The 19,943-nt window shown below is 48.8% G+C and overlaps 8 protein-coding genes across 8 annotated transcripts; 4 read left to right on the forward strand and 4 right to left on the reverse strand.

Annotated features, from left to right (window-relative positions):
* Nucleotides 1-113: 113 nt before the first annotated feature.
* On the reverse strand, nt 114-2,946 carry UA08_08973 (hypothetical protein; the record flags this gene model as incomplete). Its single annotated transcript, XM_020264028.1, has 3 exons — nt 114-2,078; nt 2,138-2,805; nt 2,940-2,946. 3 exons carry the CDS (start codon nt 2,944-2,946, stop codon nt 114-116), a joined length of 2,640 nt encoding a protein of 879 aa, XP_020115867.1.
* Nucleotides 2,947-3,689: 743 nt separating this feature from the next.
* Nucleotides 3,690-4,472, forward strand: UA08_08974 (hypothetical protein; the record flags this gene model as incomplete). Its single annotated transcript, XM_020264029.1, has 1 exon — nt 3,690-4,472. One exon carries the CDS (start codon nt 3,690-3,692, stop codon nt 4,470-4,472), a length of 783 nt encoding a protein of 260 aa, XP_020115866.1.
* A 223-nt stretch (nt 4,473-4,695) lies between these two features.
* UA08_08975 (hypothetical protein) lies at nt 4,696-6,471 on the reverse strand (the record flags this gene model as incomplete). Its single annotated transcript, XM_020264030.1, has 2 exons — nt 4,696-6,344; nt 6,402-6,471. The coding sequence occupies 2 exons, from the start codon at nt 6,469-6,471 to the stop codon at nt 4,696-4,698; spliced, it is 1,719 nt and encodes a 572-aa protein (XP_020115869.1).
* A 345-nt stretch (nt 6,472-6,816) lies between these two features.
* On the forward strand, nt 6,817-7,752 carry UA08_08976 (putative proteasome subunit alpha type-3; the record flags this gene model as incomplete). The annotated part of the gene is made up of 4 exons (XM_020264032.1): nt 6,817-6,840; nt 6,900-7,084; nt 7,158-7,576; nt 7,628-7,752. 4 exons carry the CDS (start codon nt 6,817-6,819, stop codon nt 7,750-7,752), a joined length of 753 nt encoding a protein of 250 aa, XP_020115868.1.
* A 5,272-nt stretch (nt 7,753-13,024) lies between these two features.
* Nucleotides 13,025-13,549, forward strand: UA08_08977 (hypothetical protein; the record flags this gene model as incomplete). Its single annotated transcript, XM_020264033.1, has 1 exon — nt 13,025-13,549. The coding sequence occupies one exon, from the start codon at nt 13,025-13,027 to the stop codon at nt 13,547-13,549; it is 525 nt and encodes a 174-aa protein (XP_020115861.1).
* A 247-nt stretch (nt 13,550-13,796) lies between these two features.
* Nucleotides 13,797-14,585, reverse strand: UA08_08978 (Protein fmp52-1, mitochondrial; the record flags this gene model as incomplete). Its single annotated transcript, XM_020264034.1, has 2 exons — nt 13,797-14,394; nt 14,545-14,585. The coding sequence occupies 2 exons, from the start codon at nt 14,583-14,585 to the stop codon at nt 13,797-13,799; spliced, it is 639 nt and encodes a 212-aa protein (XP_020115860.1).
* Nucleotides 14,586-14,998: 413 nt separating this feature from the next.
* UA08_08979 (hypothetical protein) lies at nt 14,999-18,100 on the forward strand (the record flags this gene model as incomplete). Its single annotated transcript, XM_020264035.1, has 1 exon — nt 14,999-18,100. The coding sequence occupies one exon, from the start codon at nt 14,999-15,001 to the stop codon at nt 18,098-18,100; it is 3,102 nt and encodes a 1,033-aa protein (XP_020115776.1).
* Nucleotides 18,101-18,446: 346 nt separating this feature from the next.
* UA08_08980 (hypothetical protein) lies at nt 18,447-19,781 on the reverse strand (the record flags this gene model as incomplete). Its single annotated transcript, XM_020264036.1, has 1 exon — nt 18,447-19,781. One exon carries the CDS (start codon nt 19,779-19,781, stop codon nt 18,447-18,449), a length of 1,335 nt encoding a protein of 444 aa, XP_020115777.1.
* Between the last annotated feature and the right edge of the window lie 162 nt (nt 19,782-19,943).

Raw genomic sequence — 19,943 nt, forward strand, 5'->3', positions numbered from 1 at the left:
CAAGCATTAGACAAACGTTGGACATAAAAAGCTCATACAGTGTTCCTCTCCGTTTCTCTCACGTCTCAAGCTGAGTGAGAACTGAGAAGCAAATGGTTGCCGCACAGGCGAGACTATAACCCAGGAGCTGGCTGAGCTTGTCTACCAGATGAAGAAGACGTATACTGTTGGATAGAATCCATCAAAGCTGGATAGTCATTGGCAGCAGCCGGATTTTGATTGAGGATTTCACGAACGATTTTCAACTGTGCAACGTCCGCTGATGGAGCTTTTTGCAAAAGTTCTTGGATTGCCGGTGCCTTTGATTGAGCACCGAGTACGTGAGCTGCAGCCGCAGGCCCAACTAGCAAAGGCTGATGTGGGTGTGTAGATGGAAGCGAGGGTATCTGTCCTTGCTGCTGCGCTTGAATTGGCTGAGGCACCGCACTCACTCCTTGTTGCAGAAGCTGCTGAGAAGAGGGCGACATGGCCTTGTCATTCAAAGGCGGTGATCCGGCCAGGTTCGTGGGCGGTATTGACTGTGAGCCTTGCCGCGTGCCGGGTGAAGGTGATACATACTGTGCTTGACTCTGAGCAAAAGGCGTCAAGTTCAGTGGACTGGCAGCGGCCATTGCAAGGCCCTTGTCCTGACCAGGATGATACGGTGTCGCTTGCTCGGAGGGTACGACATCGCTAGTTCTGACCACAAATACCATGAGCAGCATTCGATCGGGAGTTGGATCTTCAAGCGAATTGTTCTCCAACAACTGAATGAACTCGGGTTTCTCACTCGCACCAGCATCGATTGGGATAACGTATGTGTCCTTGACAGCTGCCAACTGATGTTTTCCCACCACTCCATACCGTTTACGTTCAGTGAAGTAATTGAACAGCTTGTCGAATTCTGCACGCTCATTTGGCAGATGGGGAGCTGCTATTGCCACCACCGTCACGTCGGTTGAGTTGCTGAATCGTAAGCCACAAAGATACTTGCTAGCCAGTTCCACGTCAATTCTGCCATCGATGACAAGGGTCGATGGTGCTAGCTGGCCCCAAGGTATTCTACCACTGAGATCAGCACCAGCAACGTGTTTGCCAGTGGAGCTGAACTCTGCGACGGGGTTCATGACGAGTTTTCCAAACCAAACATCGCTGCTGCCTTGATAGTCCTTTGGTGAATAAGGGGGAGATTCCACATCCTCGTCTTTAAGAAGATTATCGATATCTTCGTCTGCCTGGACCTTGCCACCTACGGAGAAAGGTTGGTGTAAATGAGCAGGCACTTCGGGAAACAAACCATCCTGAGTTGGCGGCCCGGGGGAGTGAGCACGATTAGCATCACCATTCGACGCAACATGTTGCTGCCCTGCTGGAAGATGCTCGGATGGTGGTTGTGTTCTACCGACGGCGCCTTTCGTGCCAGTTGGACTTTCAGTGATACTATTCTCGTCAATAGTAGGGCGACGAACGGCAGTCGATGATGAGAAGATCGATTCCGATGTACCTGCTTGGCCATCGCCCTCAATGAATTCCTCACCCTTATGTGTGCGCCTGATTCGCGGCCCTTGATCCTTCATGATGATATGCTGTTTCTCAGCCGCTCTCTTGATCTCTGCATCTTTCTGCTGCTGTTCCTCGCTAGCCATGTCCTGAGAACTCATTGTTGCTAGCGTGGAGGGAGCGAGGTTTCCTGTGAGCAAGCGATCACGTAGTGAGGCATTATTTTTCACGTTGAATGTGATTGTACGCAGCTGGTTTCTGTAGGCATCGTTCGGCTCACCAGATCCACCGCATAGAGTCATATACATGGCATGCTCAATGGAGAGACCAAGAGGTCGTCCAACATCATCCGCTTGTTTCCCGGACGGTAGAATGTATGTGCGTTGTTTCTGTGCCACGTTGATTTGGTCCATGAAGAGGCTTATTAGAAAGCTTGCACATTTTCTTCGAGCCTGGCTGTTGATGTCCTCAGGCTTCTCCGCTATTTGAAGCTCCGGACCAGCGATGCTAGGCTTTCGAGAGTCAGCAGGATGTGCTTTGATTGTTTTCTCAACGGACTTCCTCGGCTCTGATAGTCTTTGCTGTTTTTGTTTGGGACCCTGGATTCGATCGTTAGTTATCAAATATCGTACCGTATGCATGCCTTTAAACTACTCACAACATCAGGCGTTGAGGGTTCCTTGTGATCGTCAAACTTTCGTTTTTGAGCACTGAGCTTTGTATCTCCAAGCGCCTCATCAGGGACGGGAGCCGGAGTTTTGTCCTTTTCTACGGATACAGATGGCGCAACAGGTGTCTCTGAAGCAGCAGCAGCAGGTGTCGATGGAGCACTACTTTCAGGTCTGATATCGCTTGCTCTCGCACCGCCCTTCTTGCCACCCTTTTTACCCTTTCGGCGCTTCGCAGCCTTCTTTTCCTCGATCTCTTGCTGTCGCCGTCGCGCAACTTCTTCCCATGGTTTCTCACCACGAGCCATCTTTTCCAGCAATTCTCGATGATTTTCAGGCTTGCACTGTTCGCAGAAGTACTGATCAGGTTCCTGGCCCTTGGGGAACTCCAGGCCCATACAGTCATTATGTTGCCATGCCGAGCACTGATCACAGCAAATCATATCCCTCTCAACATCCTCTTCTTCCTCATATTCGCCACAGATGCATCGAATGATTTCTTCCTCCTCACTCGGGGCTGGTGTTGGTTCGGCGGAAGGTTTCGCAGACTTCTCCCTGGACTGGCTTTTCGCTTTCGATTTCTTCGAGGGCATATCTTGTAACAGTTCGAGATTCTTATGCTGGCCTTTGGTCGCTCGGCCCGACCTGCGTGGTTCGTCTGTAGGCTTTTTGTTAGCGTGTTTATCTCACAAGCGATGAAAGAACCAGAATGCGTCGCATCTGCCCTGAGCAGATTGTTCTTCTTTTTCCGAGAGGAACTGGCAAATATAGCCATTGAATGAGCATGCTTACCGGCCATGACTAGTATTGTGGTGTAATGAGCAGTAAATAATTCTACGTGTAATAAAAAAGGCTTTGCGAGCCCTAGTAGCACAAAACACCGCAGCTGACCCAGTGCCTCTACGACATCAAGTGGCTAAAACAATACAAATCGCAATGCTAAGCGTGTGCGGTTCCAACCCCCCGACGGCCAGCAACTATCCAATTCACAGCTGTTCTCTGCGCAATAACCACGTGTAGTTAATGCAGTGTGTCCTCGGTACTGTGGAAGAAGGGATAAACCACTTTTGCGTGTCGCGCAATGCAGTGCTTGGCGCGTTCCTGGCAAATAGTGTCGGGACGAGTATACAGTTTAAAGCGTTCTTTGTCGTGTATCGGCGCGTGTTTGATAAGAAATCGCTCAATAATGTATTGGGTGGGAAATTGCTGTAGCAGTGCGGTGTGGCGTGAGGCGTCGTGACAGAAGGAAGTCGAAGAAGAAGCTGGAAAGTCGTTGGCAGCGCGGGTGATGAGAGCGGCTTAGCGTGAAACGTCATGTGACCGCGTGCGAGTTTCCCCATGCGGAGAACGAGATTACGTAAGACTCGAATGCCCGATGCTTGGCGCCACAACGCGCACTGCCACAGTTACGTTTAGTGATAATTTGTTTGCACGCGCCACATCTCGTCATAGCCGCGCTTGCACCTTCACTTGCGTTTCAATCAAGACTGCGAAACTCATAATAATCTAGTCAACAGAAGCAAAAAATCTTGTTTTATAAGAATGGTTGATGTGCGGTCTTTGCTCCGCAGCGAGCTTGCATCTCGAGGGTCGTCTACACAGAGTGGGAGCGCTGGAACAAGGGTAACAAAAAAGCGCAAGATAGAGGGAACTGACCACCCCATACCTTCTATACACAAGAAGTCAAGGCCCACGACACCTGCTCATGCTCAGACGCCAGAAGAAGACGATATCAAGGAAGCGACATTAATCGAGTCGAATCAAGGCGCAGAAGATGTCGCAGAGGAAGAAAACCCCGGCGTTAACATTCCCGACATCGAAATCGACCGGCAGGATGCGAACAGTCCTAACGAGCAAAAGACCTCGATGAGGGTTGGCCCATCACAGATTCCAGAACCTGATCAAACAATCAATGAAGATGAATGGGCAGCCTTTCAACGCGATGTTGTTGCGCCTACTCGTATTCCACAAGCCCCTGCCATCACTGCGGCGCCCGCGACTATTTCGGCAGCTCCCATCACAGCTGATGAACTTGCTGTTCAGCAGCAAAAACAAAAGGAGGAGCAAGCTAGAGCACGGGAGGAATATGTTGAAGGAGAAAAAGAAGACGCCGCTCGACTTCTGGAAGAAGAATTCGAGGAAATGGAGCAATTAGAAGAACGAGTCAAAAGATTAAAGGCGAAACGAGAGGAACTGAGGGCACAAAACTTGACGGACAGTAATGGCACTACTCTTGAAGACGCGCAAGAACCTACGCAATTGGACGGCGATGAGAGTGAAGAAGTCGATGACGACGCGGATTGGGACGATTGGAGATTTCGGTAATAAGCCGTTTTAGATTATGATGGATGTGACTAGGGAGGATCATGCGGCAATCGATGTAATACCCACTCTTTGTTCTACTACTTATTAGTTGATCACGAATATCAGTTTTGTTCAGCAGACACTGGCCAATTTCCAAGGCTGATTGGCCTGTGTGTATAACTTTGCGTTTCGTGACATGCAATATAGGTACATAAAATTCATTTCGCCAACTCTTTCGAAGGGATTATTGGGTAGCATGATTGCTAGCCTCATCTCCATCTTGAATTTGGAAATAACTTTTCAAACCTTCCCTGCCTCTAATTTGCATAGCTTCTTGAATTTCCGCAGCCTCCTGCCGTAAAAGCTTCTTCCCATGGAGCAAGTCTCCCTTTAGGCGCCGCTTCTCCTCTTCAACTCGGCGCTCTCTTTCAACTAGGGCTTTCTCTCTTCTATCTCGTTCAAGTCTCTTTTGCTCACGTTCTTGTTGTTCTTGGACTGATAGAGCAGATATTTCTTCTTCAGGGGGAGGCGGAAGGGTCGATATATATGTTTCTATCAATGGATCTCGAATCTTAGGAGGTAAAGAGATATAGCGTATGTCAGTCAAAATCGCAGGAGCAAGAGCTTGAGTATTCGACGAGTTGTTCAATTGTTGCAAAGGAACTGACTTTAGCAGTGCTGACAAGTCCGATTTTCTAGTGCTTTCGCTCATTTTCAAACGTGCTATATGATCACGATAAAGTTTCTCGCGATCCTTGTCTGACAATCGAGTGTTTTTCATCTCATCCTCCTTTCGGAATTTGCGTTTGAATTCCGGCCAGTATAGTTTGGGCGTGGCGTGCTCCTGCAAAAAGGCGATGTATGTGATTCGCGGGTCTTTCTTCTCCTCTTTTTGCTTGCGTGCTTTTACCTCCTGTATACGATCGCGGCTCCAGGTAGCAAACGCTTCGCGTCTTGATTTCATGTTTGGCAGCACAGTATATCTGGTGTCTTCAATAATGCGACCTTCCTCGATGACTTTATCCCAGGTAGTGAACGGATTAATCCGAAAGTCATCAAGCAAGTCACAAAATAGTGCAGTGGCTTCTTCATCAGTCAGAGAAAGACCTTCCACGCCTTCTTCCCAACCCTCCTCACCAGGTTCTCCGTATTCACCGGGGTCCAATCCGTATTCTTCGCCCATGGCCGCAAGCTGATATTCGATGTCCTCTTCATTGAATTCCAACGGTCGATCATCAACCCCTTCCTCCGCTTCCATCCGGACTCGCTTGCTCAGCTGCTCTTCGTCCTCATCGTCGGTCACCTCCACTTCCTCGTATTCATCGCTTTGCTCCTCATTGGCTGCAGCTTCCGCAGGGATGTCTTGAGCTTGAGATCTTTCTTTTCGTTCTTCCTCTTCCTCTTCGATCTTTTGGCTGACGTCGCGTGACTGTTGAGTGTCGCCCTCTTCTTGCTGTTTCTTTTCTCTCTCCACACGATCAAACTCTATCACGCATTTTAGAACACGTTCCGGAAACTTCCAATAACTCTCATTTGTTTCTGGATTATGTACAAAGCGCCGTCCATATCTTGTTTTCACCAAAAGCCATGGAGTGCAACCGGGGATGATACGTTTTGACTTTGGGCGATCGTTGGATTCACGATACCGCCGACCTCCGCGACCTTTGCCACTATCGTAGCCTCTGTAATACTGCGCGAATGCATTGTTCTTGAAAGGTAGACTTGGCTGATTGGCTCCCACGGACGGCCCATAAGGAGTAGAGGAAAATGGAGGAAGGTTCTCCGGAATATAGGTAGACGCAGATTCTGCTGACGGAGCTGTGGAAACAGGAACCGCTGTTGGGCGTTTATACGTAGATTGTTTCGTTGCTGCATTGTAGTAATACGAATGACCTGTGCATGTCTGTCAGGGCGCACTGTATAGAAGAATTGTCAGGTATATTTCCTTACCAGACGGGGCTTTATGTTCTGTCCACCCAGGTGGCAATGGAGGCGGGGGTGTATACGTCGACTTCAGCATTCTCTCACCGATGGCCTCGATCACTGTGAGACGAAAGAGGGGTTGATAGTGAGATAAATCTGCGATATTCCAAAGTCACGCTGCGAGTGTAGACATAGTACGAAGCTTTGCCTCACCACAATTTGATGCGATCTGCGGAGTGGCCCGAGCTTGGCGAACGCGACCACCTTGGGTTTGCCTAGTACTTCGGGAGCTTGACAGCTACTTCTGCCTTTCCGCATCTTCCATCCATCCAAGCACCACCATTCTGAGGACAGCCTTGAGTATCCCATCTGAGAGCATACTCTTGCTTCGACTATTCTTCCAAAACTTGATTCTTGATCGGCTACTGCCATCCTCAGCAGAATGTCAAGACGCTACGATTCACGAGTGAGTGTCCACGGCCTGGGTGTTTTGACGATGGCTGACAGTAGGGTGTACTTCAACAGACTACGATCTTCTCGCCCGAGGGGCGTCTCTACCAGGTCGAATATGCCCTCGAGGCTATTTCTCACGCTGGCACGGCTCTCGGCATCTTGGCCAAAGATGGAATTGTGCTTGCTGCAGAGAGGAAGGTGACTAGCAAGCTCCTGGAACAGGATACATCGGCAGAGAAGCTTTATATCCTGAATGAGTAAGTAGTTTCCAACAAAGGGCTATCATTTGTTCGTTTAAGAGAGCCTGATTAACATTCTACTGCAAACTAGTAACATGATCTGTGCTGTCGCCGGAATGAATGCCGATGCCAACATACTCATCAACTACGCCCGCCAGGCCGCCCAACAATACCTCTTAACGTACAACGAAGAAATCCCCTGTGAACAACTTGTCCGCCGTCTGTGTGATTTGAAGCAGGGGTACACCCAGCATGGTGGTCTACGACCGTTTGGCGTTTCGTTCATCTATGCTGGTTACGATCATCTCCGACAGTTCCAGCTATACCAGAGCAATCCTAGCGGCAACTACGGTGGTTGGAAGGCGACCAGTGCTGGCGCCAACAATGCAGCTGCTCAGAGTCTCTTGAAACAAGACTATAAAGAGGACAGTGATCTCAAGGAAGCCTGTGCTCTGGCAGTGAAAGTTTTGAGCAAAACGATGGACTCTACGAAGCTGAGCAGCGAGAAAAGTAAGTTTCTTACCCAAACGAGTTCAAGAAATGTCACTAAGTTGAATCTAGTCGAATTTGCAACCGTTGGGAAAACCAAAGATGGAAGAATCTACCACCACCTTTGGGGTGCCGATGAGATTAATGCATTATTGAGACAGCATGGACTGGCTAAGGACGAGGAAACTGAGAGTTAAGCAGCGAGCATAGAGAATTTTTTTAGTCTTTCTTCAGAATTCAAGACCTTGAACTGCGCATTAGTGAGGTGTCGAACCGTGGCTTGTGATTTCCTGCGTTTTCTTGGTATAACGATAGCAGCCCGAATGCGAGCACTTCGTCCTTGATTTGTCTATCTGTCAGAAGGAGCCTCTCGCCTTGAAATGTGACGTGGCAGACCACATACACACACACACCTGTAATGGCTGACTCGAGATTCCGATAGGTCTGTTTGCGCAGTTAATATGTAGTCCACCGTGAAATCCAAGCTGCTCAACGCCAGCTTATCCCAGCCCGACAGCTCCACGTCAACAGATAGCGTGTCTTATTTACATGGGCCCTGCGATTAACGTCGCTGGCCTGCCCTTCCCCTTCCAGGCAAGAAGCATTCATAAATAGCCCACGGTCATTCACGACAGAATTTTGCTGTTCCACGTTGCCCGCTGAATTTCTCCCTTGAACAAGCATCGCCCTCGAACGGTACAGCCCAGCTTTCCTCCCGTAGGACTCGGTCAGTGTCCCTCGAATGCTTGACTTTAGAACGAAGCTGATCATGCTGGAATACCGGGGGGTTGGCGTTGCAGGAGTTGTTCCCACCACGTGATACACAAAGCAAAGAGATTGCAGTCCTCACGTGGCCACAGTGCTGGCCTGATGTTGCTGGCATTTCTCGCCAAAAGCGGCGACCCACCAACTCCCACCACCGGCTTCCCCGCGATGATGTTGCACTCGCATCCTCCTCTGCCTGGCGAGATTGGATTTATTTTTAATCATCACAGTCTCTGCTTTGTGTTTTAGCCCTGCCAGCCTCGTCCATTTAACCGCCAGCTTTCCTAAACGTCCGGCTTGTCTGATACACTGATCGCCCCGCTCTAGCATTAGAGGGCGCTTACGTGCAACGAGTCCTAGAGCGAGAAAGCACCGGAGGCACCCAGACATGTCACAAAGAAAAAGTTTTAAATAGGGAGATGTTGACTCCGCGGATATTATGTTACAAAAAAACCCCTGCAAAAACAAAACAAGGTCCACCAGCATCCAGGCTTCCTCTGGCACCGGCCGTTTGACCTCGGCAGCTCTGGTGACATATGTGACATCGGAGCAAATGTTTCATCCCAGAAAGCCCGACACAGCAACAAAACCGGACAAACAAAGGAAATGCGAAACACACATTCGGCCATTGTTTAAGAAAAGCATCCAATCATCAACGGTGTTTGCAGGAGTTTCCGAAGGATTCTACTCCTGGACAGAAGGGCGCCGCCTGCCCGCCCATTCTGTTCTTCAAGATAGAGCTTTCCTCTTACATTCCCGTTCGTTTTGAAGCTGGCAGATCTCGTTCTCAAGATCACTGACCAATTGCTGCGAGCGGCTCATTGTTGCCACTAGGCTGCCTCCCTCTCGCTTCCAACGGTCCAATCGTTCCAATTCTTGGCTGCGACGACGAAACTTGGTTTCGATTTTCTCACAGAGCCGGCACTGCTTGGCTTCATACTCTGTGAAGTTTACCAGTCTCATGCCACATGTCTCGCCAGTGCGGTACTCATAGTTGCACTGGTGGGCGAAGTTCGTCCAGTTCCAGTCACCGCAGGAGAACTTTTTTTGGTTGTAAAAGCACATTTCTTGGTCGCACCATCAGTGCCTGCACCGGTTTCATCTTTGCATTATGATCACTTACTGAGCAGTTGAGGAACAATGTATACAGGCTTCCGGAGATTTGATTCGTCAATGGCCTGCTCTTTCGGCGTGTCGAACAGGAGGGATTTGCTGAATCACTTTGACAAGGGCTATATGCCTGACGTCTCGAGTTGCGGATTGTGAATGAAGATTCTGATATTTGATTTGTGCTCTGAGGCTGAACAACTCCTTTTCTGAGACTGTTTATGAGGAAATATGAACTTATCAAATCGAATCCTAAGGAGCGATGGACCATATTTATGTTTCAGCAGAGGGACCTATTGCACCAGGCTCGGAGATTGTTCTACTTTCTGACCGACGCGTGTTCACCGTGTGTTCGCTACCTTCCGTTCGACGACCATCACATCGTTGTGCAATGGATGCGCCCATGTCTTGGTCTACTGCATTGATAGTGGACGCGTCACAAGACTTTGACACCTGTAAGGCATCTAGGTTGCTACCGTCGTCTCACCGGCCGCCTAGTCCATGCATGTCCATCAAAAATTGATGCTATCTTGTCCACTCTTTCTCTCCTTCTGTTTCCGAATGGCCTTCAATTTGAGGCAAATCTTTTAGTCTTCGGAGGAAATGCGACCTTAGTGCCATCAACCCAATGGACGTGGCTAACTTACATCGTTTACATCAAGACTTGTCATCGACTGATCCTTGTCTATTGTGACATGATGATGCACACGCTAGGTCCTTCGGAGGGCTAATTTTTTCTTTTTGCTTGTGTGAATCATATTTCCTGTTGGGTTCTACCCAATTGGCGATTGCTTGCTAACGATGCCACCAAATTCACTCCGGACATCGCTATGAACAAGACCTTGGAAGTTACGCAAACATGCAGATAGACCAAAGGCCCCACCGCTTTTCGCTAGAGGGTTCATATGCATGGCCTCCTTCCCAGAAAGGTAAGTGTACTGCAGAATGGCTGCAGATTGCAAAGCTAGTGTTTAGCTCCCGTTGACATTTAGAAGCTCATTTCCAATAGATTCTGACTACTGCTGCAACGCGTACCAGTGTTGCTCAATCCTGAATATCAACATCGGCCTTTGGGTCCATGCATGCGATCCGCGTACTGAACCAAGTGATCGCAATTGCATTTTCTATTTACCTCCAATCAGCAAAGACGACAGGCTACGTGCCCGCACTATGCGGTCATTGTTAGCATCTTCATTTGCCATTTCATCTAATGTGACACCTACGATGTTGCTTTAGTCTCTTTGATCCCGGTTAGGAGCGTTGTATTCTCGACCTAAGCTCGCTACTTGCTTCGTGCCACCTTTGCCCAACGACCAATGATGAACCCCTGAAATGACCCAGCCCAGACGTGGCAGGCGAATTCTTTCAGCTGATCAGCGACAGATGCACTTGAATTGTCCCGCATTGACTTTTGTTCAGGTGCACGGTCTTGCCTTTCGTTTACCTAGATAGGAGACCGGATCACTCGGGTATACCCATCCTACTTTCAATTCATGATGCTACGGGGTTAATTCATGCAACTGCATTACAGCTTCCATGTTCTCTGACGTGGCATGTTGCGTCTGGTCCAGGACGCATGATTGCTAATCTCTCAGATGCGTTTTCCCGTCATTGAATACGACAGAGATTGAGTCATTCAATGCTATTTCTCAGTTAGATGAGGATTAGCTTGCCACATCATGCTGCATTCGGTGTGGAATTTCCGGTCCCCCGCTTGCTGGGGATTGACGGTTGCCTCATGAATCCTATGGGTATCATTTCGCTATTCCCATAGTACGGAGTTCGCTCAAACATCCATATTGATGAGGCTTTTTTCATTGGCCATCTGCTTGTTTATCCATGCAATGCGAGGTCGTCACTTCTACAAAAGAGACAAAACTTGATAATGCAAGCAGCGCACTCCACTCTTAGTGCCACATCGCGAATTTGCCACAACAAGTCGGGCCACGGGCCTCTGGCCATCCGAAGGCTGTCGAATCCTCGCGCTTTTAATGCTGTCTTAGATTGATGCATTGGTCAGAAGTCGGTGTTGGCATTGTGAGCCTTTTTGCTATGCACGGTCCTCGAAATAGTTAAAAACGCTTCCGACAGAGCAAACCAAACTGGAAAATATCGGTGTCACGAACTTTATATTTGCATCCAAATCCATATGCATCCATTCCAAACTCTTGGATGAGATTTATTCTCGTGATTGAGGCATGACGGGACTTCCCGCAATTCCGCATACTAGGCCATTATTAGGGACAAATAAAGTGGCACAGCATAACTTGCATCTCAATAAGGTGCTAGTCCATTAGCATTGCCATCGACATATTGTCAGGGATTGGTTTCCAGCTCATGCTGGCTGCATGCCTTTCGCCCCACGGCATGCACCCAATCATCTAGCTTTGGCCATTTACACGCTAAGCTAGGGACATAGAGTTCCCTGTTCACACTGAAGATGTTTTGATATGCACTGAATCAACGATCGAATATTTTCCAGTCGACTACTTCACCGCTTCTTATCAGTCAAAGACCACCAATAGGTATCAATGGTTCATCGGCTTCTGCTTCTCATGACGAGGCTGAAGCCTGATGATTGTTTACTTCTTATTACGTGTCATCGGCTTTGAGATTTAGGATCACGAACGCGAATCTTTCTGTGATACAACCTGCAGTACCCCATCTCAGCCATGCAGACTCCTCTTAGCTAGCATTGGAAGGGGTGAGCGGACATCCCAACGTACATACGTGTTCGTACACGAAAAAAGACTAGATGCTCAACCTTGCAGCTATTGTCAGGCACATGATGTATGTTCACTGCATAAATGAGGGTCGGAGTCTGGGAGTAGATCATTTCTGACAATCCGTGTAGGTATTTGGTTGATATCATTCACCGGCAACATACATACAGCTGTTCTGAGCTCGGATCACCCTCACATCTTCTTGACTACGCATGGGCCCTAGTCTGTCGGCGTATCTACCATCAAACCGAGCCGACTTGCCAGGTCTTGCAGCAGACTCACATGTGATATGAGCCTCAACCTGAAAACGCCAATATCTCAAGTGTTTTCATTGGAATGACGTGGCAAGTGACACCCCAGAGGCGTCTCCCTCCGATGTCCAGAACTTCCAGCTCAGAGACTTTTTTTCGTGGTAGTACAGAACGAGTAGTCATCGACTTGTTTTAGTAAGTGTAGTAAAGTTCGCTCCAACCAACCTGGTCAGACTTGCGGTGTTTCGTGTGCTCGCTGGATCAGATCAGACTTCCGACTAGGAAGAGAAGTTAAGTAACCACCAGACGCATCTCCTCTGTATCCCGCACCCTGCTACTACAGTGCAATTTGGTTATTATCCCTCTACCGTCTATCTCTTATTCAATCAACAATTTTGATTTAAACATAAAAGCTCTCCAAATTCTTACTAGCGCACGCCAAGCCTTGAATGTTTGTTAAGTTTGCTTCCATCTACCATGACGTCAGGATGATTGTAAAAGGAAGTCGTCTTGGTTGAAAGAATATCGTAGCATGTAAAAAAAGGAATCTCCTCTCTCTTTTCTAGAGGTACCCTCTCTTGAACCGAAAAACAATTACAGAATTAAATACAATTGGCACCGACATGAGCGCTTCTCTCCGTCAAACCGCGCTCAATAGCGCTGGTTTACTTAGACGAGCATTACCAAATCAGAATGCTATATCAACCATATCTTCGACACGAACGCACTCTCTCCAGCTCCAGCTCCAGCTCCAGCTCCAACAATGCCGTTGTCGAAACCTTCAAACAACCTCGAAACTCTGGACAGAAAGCCATGGAATCGACGCAAACGATCGTTTGGGCAAACGAGACACACTGAACCCATCGAGGGCCGAGGGTACGCAAACTGGCACCGACGACGAAGTAGCAAGTCACGGCGCGTCCTTTGACCCGTCTAACACGAAGCCGGAGTCTGAAGTCGAAGCTGCGGGCAGAGAGTCTGCTGAGCGTAACAAGACGAGCAATCCGCTTGACGTTAGTCCTGGGAATAGGGAGGTGAACTCGACCCGCGACTCTTCCAAGGATCCTCCAGAGAGTGGAGTTGAAAAACCGCAAAGTGCAAGAGGGTGGACTCGCAAAAGCAAGCCGGTAAACCAAACGAAATATTGAAAATTGCCTGTTTAATAAAGCTCAGCGTCAGTATTACCTTTGTCTTTGGTATTTGTATGAATGTGGAGGCAGATGTTATGGGGGAATAAATATATACAAAGGACCTCGGGATACTAAACTATACTGAGATGTTTAGTATCTAATTTTCGTGTCTGCAATACCAGAGTATCAATTAAGATTTCAGTCTGTAATTAGATGTGTTGTAATAGACATTCTCCACTTTTCCCGAACTCCAAAAATCGCAATTTCACTCTTCGCGTCCCAAACGGAGAACATCCGATTGTTCAAGAATCCAGACTTTCTCACTTCCAGCAGGAACGTCACCGGCGAGAGCTTTTAGCCCGGCGCTTATGCCAGCCTTAGCGATGACATCTGCATCTTGTGCCCAGCTATCTTTCAGTGATGAGTGTAGCTTGCCGAATGAAGAAGCGAGAAATCGTAAAGCCGCTTCTGCTGGGCGGCTTTCCTCGCGCTGACCTACAATCAGGCCTGGCCGTACGATGACAGTGTGTTCAAAGCCCAGTTCCTTTGCTGCTTCCTCACACTGACCCTTGAGTTTCACATATGGCACCATGGATGACGAATTCGCTCCAGAGCTCGAAAGAAGTACATAAACTTTCGCACCAGCCTCACGAGCTGCTTTGGCGCACTCGATATTAAGACCCAAGTCGAGCTTGTACTGGTTTTCTAGCCCACCAGCTTGGCTACGGGTTGTCCCCAATGCCGAAAGGAAAATAGACGGAGGAGGACTGAGCTGAGAGATTTGACCCGCCCAACGAGAGGTATCAGATTCGACGAATGTGGTCAATTTGGCATTCGGCGATGATGCGGCAGCCGCAGGTGTCCTGCGAGATACGGTATCGACACGAGCTACTGACGGATGAGCAAGGAGATTGGTCAGTATGTTGGATCCCTGAGCACAGCAAAAATCAGATCGGATCATCAAGACTGCATCGATCTTAACCATATGCTAGATGCCGTGTGACGAAGCTTACCACCAACCCTGTGGAACCCAAGAGGGCGACCCCAACTGCATTGTTAGCCATTATCTAAAATTCGACTTTGGCGACAAGATATCCCTCGAGTGCTTGGGTAGATGCAGCAAAGACAAATATGGTGAGCTCCCTCAACTAAGCCTACGTCAATCAAGCGCGCCCGGCAGAATCGAAGCTAGCCAATGAGGGCCCGCAGTGTTGTGGCCTCAGGCAGGAACGGCCAAAACGGCAAGTCGGGCTTGGCGCCGATTTTGCGACATGCCGCTAAACCGTATTCGCACTAAGCTTATCGATAAGAAATTGCGTGATTTCAGCTAGCCGAATTCGGAAGGCGTCCCTGGCAGTATGGGGATTTTTTTGTTGTAGAGTCTCTCTGAGTCTTCAATTCGAATTTTCTTCTGTAACTACTGCTAATATCCAGTCTTCACGATTTGCTCATTCTTGAAACTTCAGGATGGGTAGTGTTCTGGAGCTGCAGGCCATTTCCGGCCCTACCTATCTCACTGCTCAGGATCTTATCCAGCAGGTCACTTACATCCTTTCCGACAAAATTTTCTCATACTCCCCGGAATCGTTCAACCTTGACTCGGCTGTGAAATACTGGGCGTCTCGGAGTGAACGGAATGCGAACGGCGAGGTCACTGCTGTGCAGTCGCTTCAGACCCGTCATGGTGCTGGGTCCATTGCCTTGGGCTATCTCTTCTCCCGCGATTTTGATTTGAAGAAGCGCCACGTCCCTCAAGGCATTTTGGCCTCGTCCGCAACTTTGACTTATCTGCGATCGTCCCTGGAGCAGCTTTCTCTGCTCTATGCCGTTGCTAACCCCGTAGTCGCTCATGTTGCTGCCGTCGACTATGCTGGCGGGCAACTAGTTTCGGATTATGCGACAGCTTTGAATCTGGCTGAAGATCTGGGCCTCGGTCTTATTTCCAGCTCCTCCGTGCATGAAGCGCAGCATATGGCACTCTTCTCTACCCTTGTTGCTACCTTCTTGCCCACCATTCACCTCTATGATGGAGTTCGCGTAGGCCGCGACAACACTCGGGTTATCGATGTCATGGACCAGTCTGGCCTGCATCGTGTGTACCAGGCTGTTCAACAACAACATGTGAACGATATCCGGACAAAGCATTTAGATGACCAGGGTAAAGTCTTGAACGTTTTGCAGGGCTTGAATGGCGAGCTGGGAACTGATTATGGATTATTTGAATACCACGGTCATAGCGAGCCGACATCCGTCTTGGTCGTATTCGGCACCGTGGAGTCATCTCTGACCTCCCAAATTGCTCGCTCTTTGAGCAAGCGAGGATCACGGATTGGAGTAGTGAATGTGCGTGTTTACAGGCCTTTTGTGGAGGAGGAATTCCTTCGTATCTTGCCCAAGACCGCCGAGACCGTGGGTGTCCTCGGTCAAGTTCGCGATCAACAGTCTGTACAGGAAGAAGGCGTTCATTCAGCACTATACGATGACGTTCTCGCAGCTTTGACTTTTGCTACCGACCGTAGTGAGAGCCCTGTTTGCGTTGATATCAAATACGATTGCTCATATCAGTGGAACATTATCAATGCAGCTGCCGCATTCCAACGCGTGTCCGACAAGCCTATTCTGCAGAATATGCAACAGACCAGTCCTCTTCAGCTCTTTGAACAGTCCGGCACGCAAGAGTTCATTTTCTGGGATTTGGATGATGGCCAGTCCTTTGATGCTGTTACGGCCTTGGCATCGGCCCTCTCGAAAGATCCCGCCGCCAACGTGACCACCAGCACAACTTATGATAATTTAGTGCAGGGCGGTGTGGTCCGTACCGATATTCGCAGGAGCACAAAGATTGTGGATGCGCCATATCCAGTAACTACGGCAGACATTGCTTTTGTTGGGGATATTAGGATATTGGGTGATCTTGATATCCTTGCATCTATAAAGGACAAGGGCAATCTTCTCGTGCGAGCACCGGGACTCAAGGACGAGGATTTGGAGAAGAAATTGCCTGTTGGTTTCCAACAGCGAATTGCCAGACGAGGCATTGTGCTTTCGCTTCTAGATACCTCCGGTACCAGCGAAACCGCTACCGCGTCTGCTATCATACAAGCAGCTGTCTTGCGTGCCGTTCAGGCCTCATTCGATATCGTCAAGGCCCAGGATGTGGAAGGCCTAGCTCAAACAGAGGCTATTGTGCGAAAAATCGAGATTCCCGAAGCATGGTTCACGTCAGAGGTTCCTTCTGACGCACAAGAGCTGCCAAAGGATATCGTTCCCTCTGGTTTTGTACCCTTTGACAAACAGGAGACGGAACCAGCTTCATTCCTCAAGGATTGGAAGACCGCTGCTAAAGGGCTCGCATTCAAAGAGTCATACGGCGCTCAGAATGTATTGCGTCCAGACGTTAGCGCCAAGACATTCACTGTTCGCGTTCAAGAAAATCGGCGATTGACTCCAGTCACTTACGACCGAAACATTTTCCATATTGAGTTTGACCTCGGCGACTCGGGCCTCAAGTATGATATTGGCGAAGCTCTTGGCGTACATGCAGAGAATGATCCAAAAGATGTCATGGAATTTATCAAATTCTATGGCTTGAATCCCGATGAAGTTGTGGAAGTTCCCAACAGGGAAGACCAGAATATCCTGGAAAACCGCACGGTTTATCAAGCGTTGATACAGAACGTCGATCTCTTCGGTCGCCCGCCCAAACGATTCTATGAAGCACTGGCTGAGTTTGCCACCGAGGATAAAGAAAAGAAAGAACTCCTTACCCTGGGTGGACCGGAGGGAGCGGTTGAATTTAAGAGACGTGCAGAAGTTGATACTGTGACGTATGCTGATATTTTGCTTGAATTCCGCTCTGCTCACCCCAGCTTCCACGATATCGTGCGTATAGTCAGCCCCATGAAACGTCGCGAGTACTCGATTGCGTCTTGCCAAAAGGTAACACCTACATCTGTTGCTCTGATGATTGTTGTTGTGAACTGGGTCGATCCACGAGGCCGTGATCGTTTCGGACAGGCTACTCGGTACCTCAGCGGACTCAAGCCTGGAACTCCTGTCACCGTCAGCGTCAAACCAAGCGTCATGAAATTACCACCTCTCTCAACCCAACCAATTATCATGGCTGGTCTGGGTACTGGACTGGCACCTTTCCGTGCTTTTGTGCAACACCGTGCGCTCGAGAAGGCACAGGGCAAGGAAATTGGCTCCGTTCTGCTGTACATGGGATCCCGTCACCAGCGCGAAGAATACTGCTATGGTGAAGAATGGGAGGCGTACCAAGCTGCAGGTGTTATCACGTTGTTGGGACGAGCATTTTCTCGTGATCAGCCGCAGAAGATCTACATCCAGGATCGCATGCGTCAAACTCTCTCGGAAATTGCTCAGGCCTACGTTCGTGAAGGAGGAGCTTTCTATCTCTGCGGTCCTACCTGGCCAGTTCCCGATGTCACAGCAGTGCTGGAGGAAGCGATTGCTCTCGAAGCCAAGGCACAGGGTAAGAAGGTGGAGCCTCGCAAGGAGATTGAGAAGTTGAAAGACGAAGAAAGATATGTTCTGGAAGTGTATTAGTCGGCTGTTACACCTTCTGCAGCATGGCTCATTTACGAAATATGACTTTGTTTCGTACCACCATACATGAAAATTTTTGTTTCCCATAGCGATTGCATTTCTCTGACCTATGTGTCGTTGCCACGAGTTGCATTAGACTGTATCTAGATTGACAAGAAATTCAGTATATACCCCATACTCATCACATTCATTATACGTATCTATTGACGCGAGGTTGGTCTTTAATCTCGTTATAAGGTAGGTCTTGAATGCAACCTAGTAATCATTTGAGGGCTCGATGGGTCCTTCACCAGAAGAATAGCGCTTTAAACCCAAAAAATCTCAAAAGCACCGCTACTGGACGTTTTTATGCGCGGCCAGTAGCTCCCAACTTCGTTTTTCCGTATGCTCCACCTTGTTCCTTCCTCATCTCTAAAGCTCGCCTATATGGGGGAGCAGTTGGAGGCTGAACAGGATCAAGACTGACATAACCTTCAGGTAAAGAATACGATGCATCAGAGTCCCATGCAGAAAGGTCCCCGCAAGCAATAAAGGGCGGGATCCAGCGAGATTCGTGCGGTGGACGACGATGCGAAAGTTGTTCAGACAGAGTAAGTTGATCGAGGGCCAGAGTACGGGTCAAGTCGTTTGTATTAAGTAGCGTGTCATTGCTAGTAATCGTTGAAACAGGGCGTATAAGTGGGATTTGCTGATTCTTCCCGTCGTCGTTCCCATCCTCTTCTAGAATATCAGAGCCAACAGTACCATCATCATTGGGCTGAGGGGTAGCTGCGCCTCCAAACATGGGATTGTGAAGCGCATGAGCAGAGTCAAAGTCCTTGGGTGGCATGAAACCTTCACAAACAACAAATGCCTCTAGACTGCTTGCTCGGCTACTGCGCGGCTTAGCAACAGAAACTTTCTCAAACACAGTCCGCAATTGCGCATAGAGGAGGTCAACATCGCGGCCGCGGAATATTTTGGCCACGAATTTACCACCTGGACGGAGAACCCCGATGGCTAGATTTAAAGCTGCGTATAGTAATTGGGATTGGATATAGATGTCTAGATCGTGAAGACCCGTGACATCCGGCGCTCCATCTGAGATCACCAAATCCACTGGATGCGGGTGCCGTGATGGGAGTCTGGAGGGAGCTTCTGTATCGTCCTCCTGCTTCTGAAAATTCTCGTCGTAATCTTCCGGGTCTAAAGCACGCAGGAGCAGAGGGATTGTAGATGGATGGGTTATGTCTGCCTTCATCATAGTGATACCTTCCAATGGCGCCATGGGCTGAAGGTCGATTGCAACGATTTTAACATTTTTTCGTGGTTTTAGTACTGCAGATTCGTCTTCCTCTGCTTCATCGTCGTCTTGAGATGGTTTCCCTTCAATATTGCCTTGCTGTTCCTCTTCCTTCCGTTCGAGTCGTTCCAGAGCCTGCTTGTCGCGACGACGTTTTTCTAGCCATGCCCTGCGTCCAAAGCTTTCTCCTTTGATCAGCACGCGACTTAGAACCTGGCTCCAACTCCCAGGAGCAGCACAAAGATCAAGCACGCGCGTGACGCTATCCGGGTCTGCATGAGCAAAGAGGTCGAATTGCTCGTCGATCTGGATTAACTTAAAAGCCGAACGTGCTCGCCAGTTCTGTTCTTTGGCTAGCCGATAATAGGCGTCGCGTTTATCTTTCGATGCCTTTCCCATTTTCCAGATTAATAATAGCGTCGCGATTGGTCGAAGCCCATTAAAAGTTCTCGATTTTCTCGCTGCGACAAGTTATTGGCGGGGAAGCAAAGAATTTGCTGATAAGATTGGGAAGGCGGCGCGGAGATTGGAGCTGCGACATTTTTTTTTTCTGCCCGGAAG

Source organism: Talaromyces atroroseus, assembly GCF_001907595.1.
Source record: "Talaromyces atroroseus strain IBT 11181 chromosome Unknown scaffold_17, whole genome shotgun sequence".
In the NCBI taxonomy this organism is placed as follows: domain Eukaryota; kingdom Fungi; phylum Ascomycota; class Eurotiomycetes; order Eurotiales; family Trichocomaceae; genus Talaromyces; species Talaromyces atroroseus.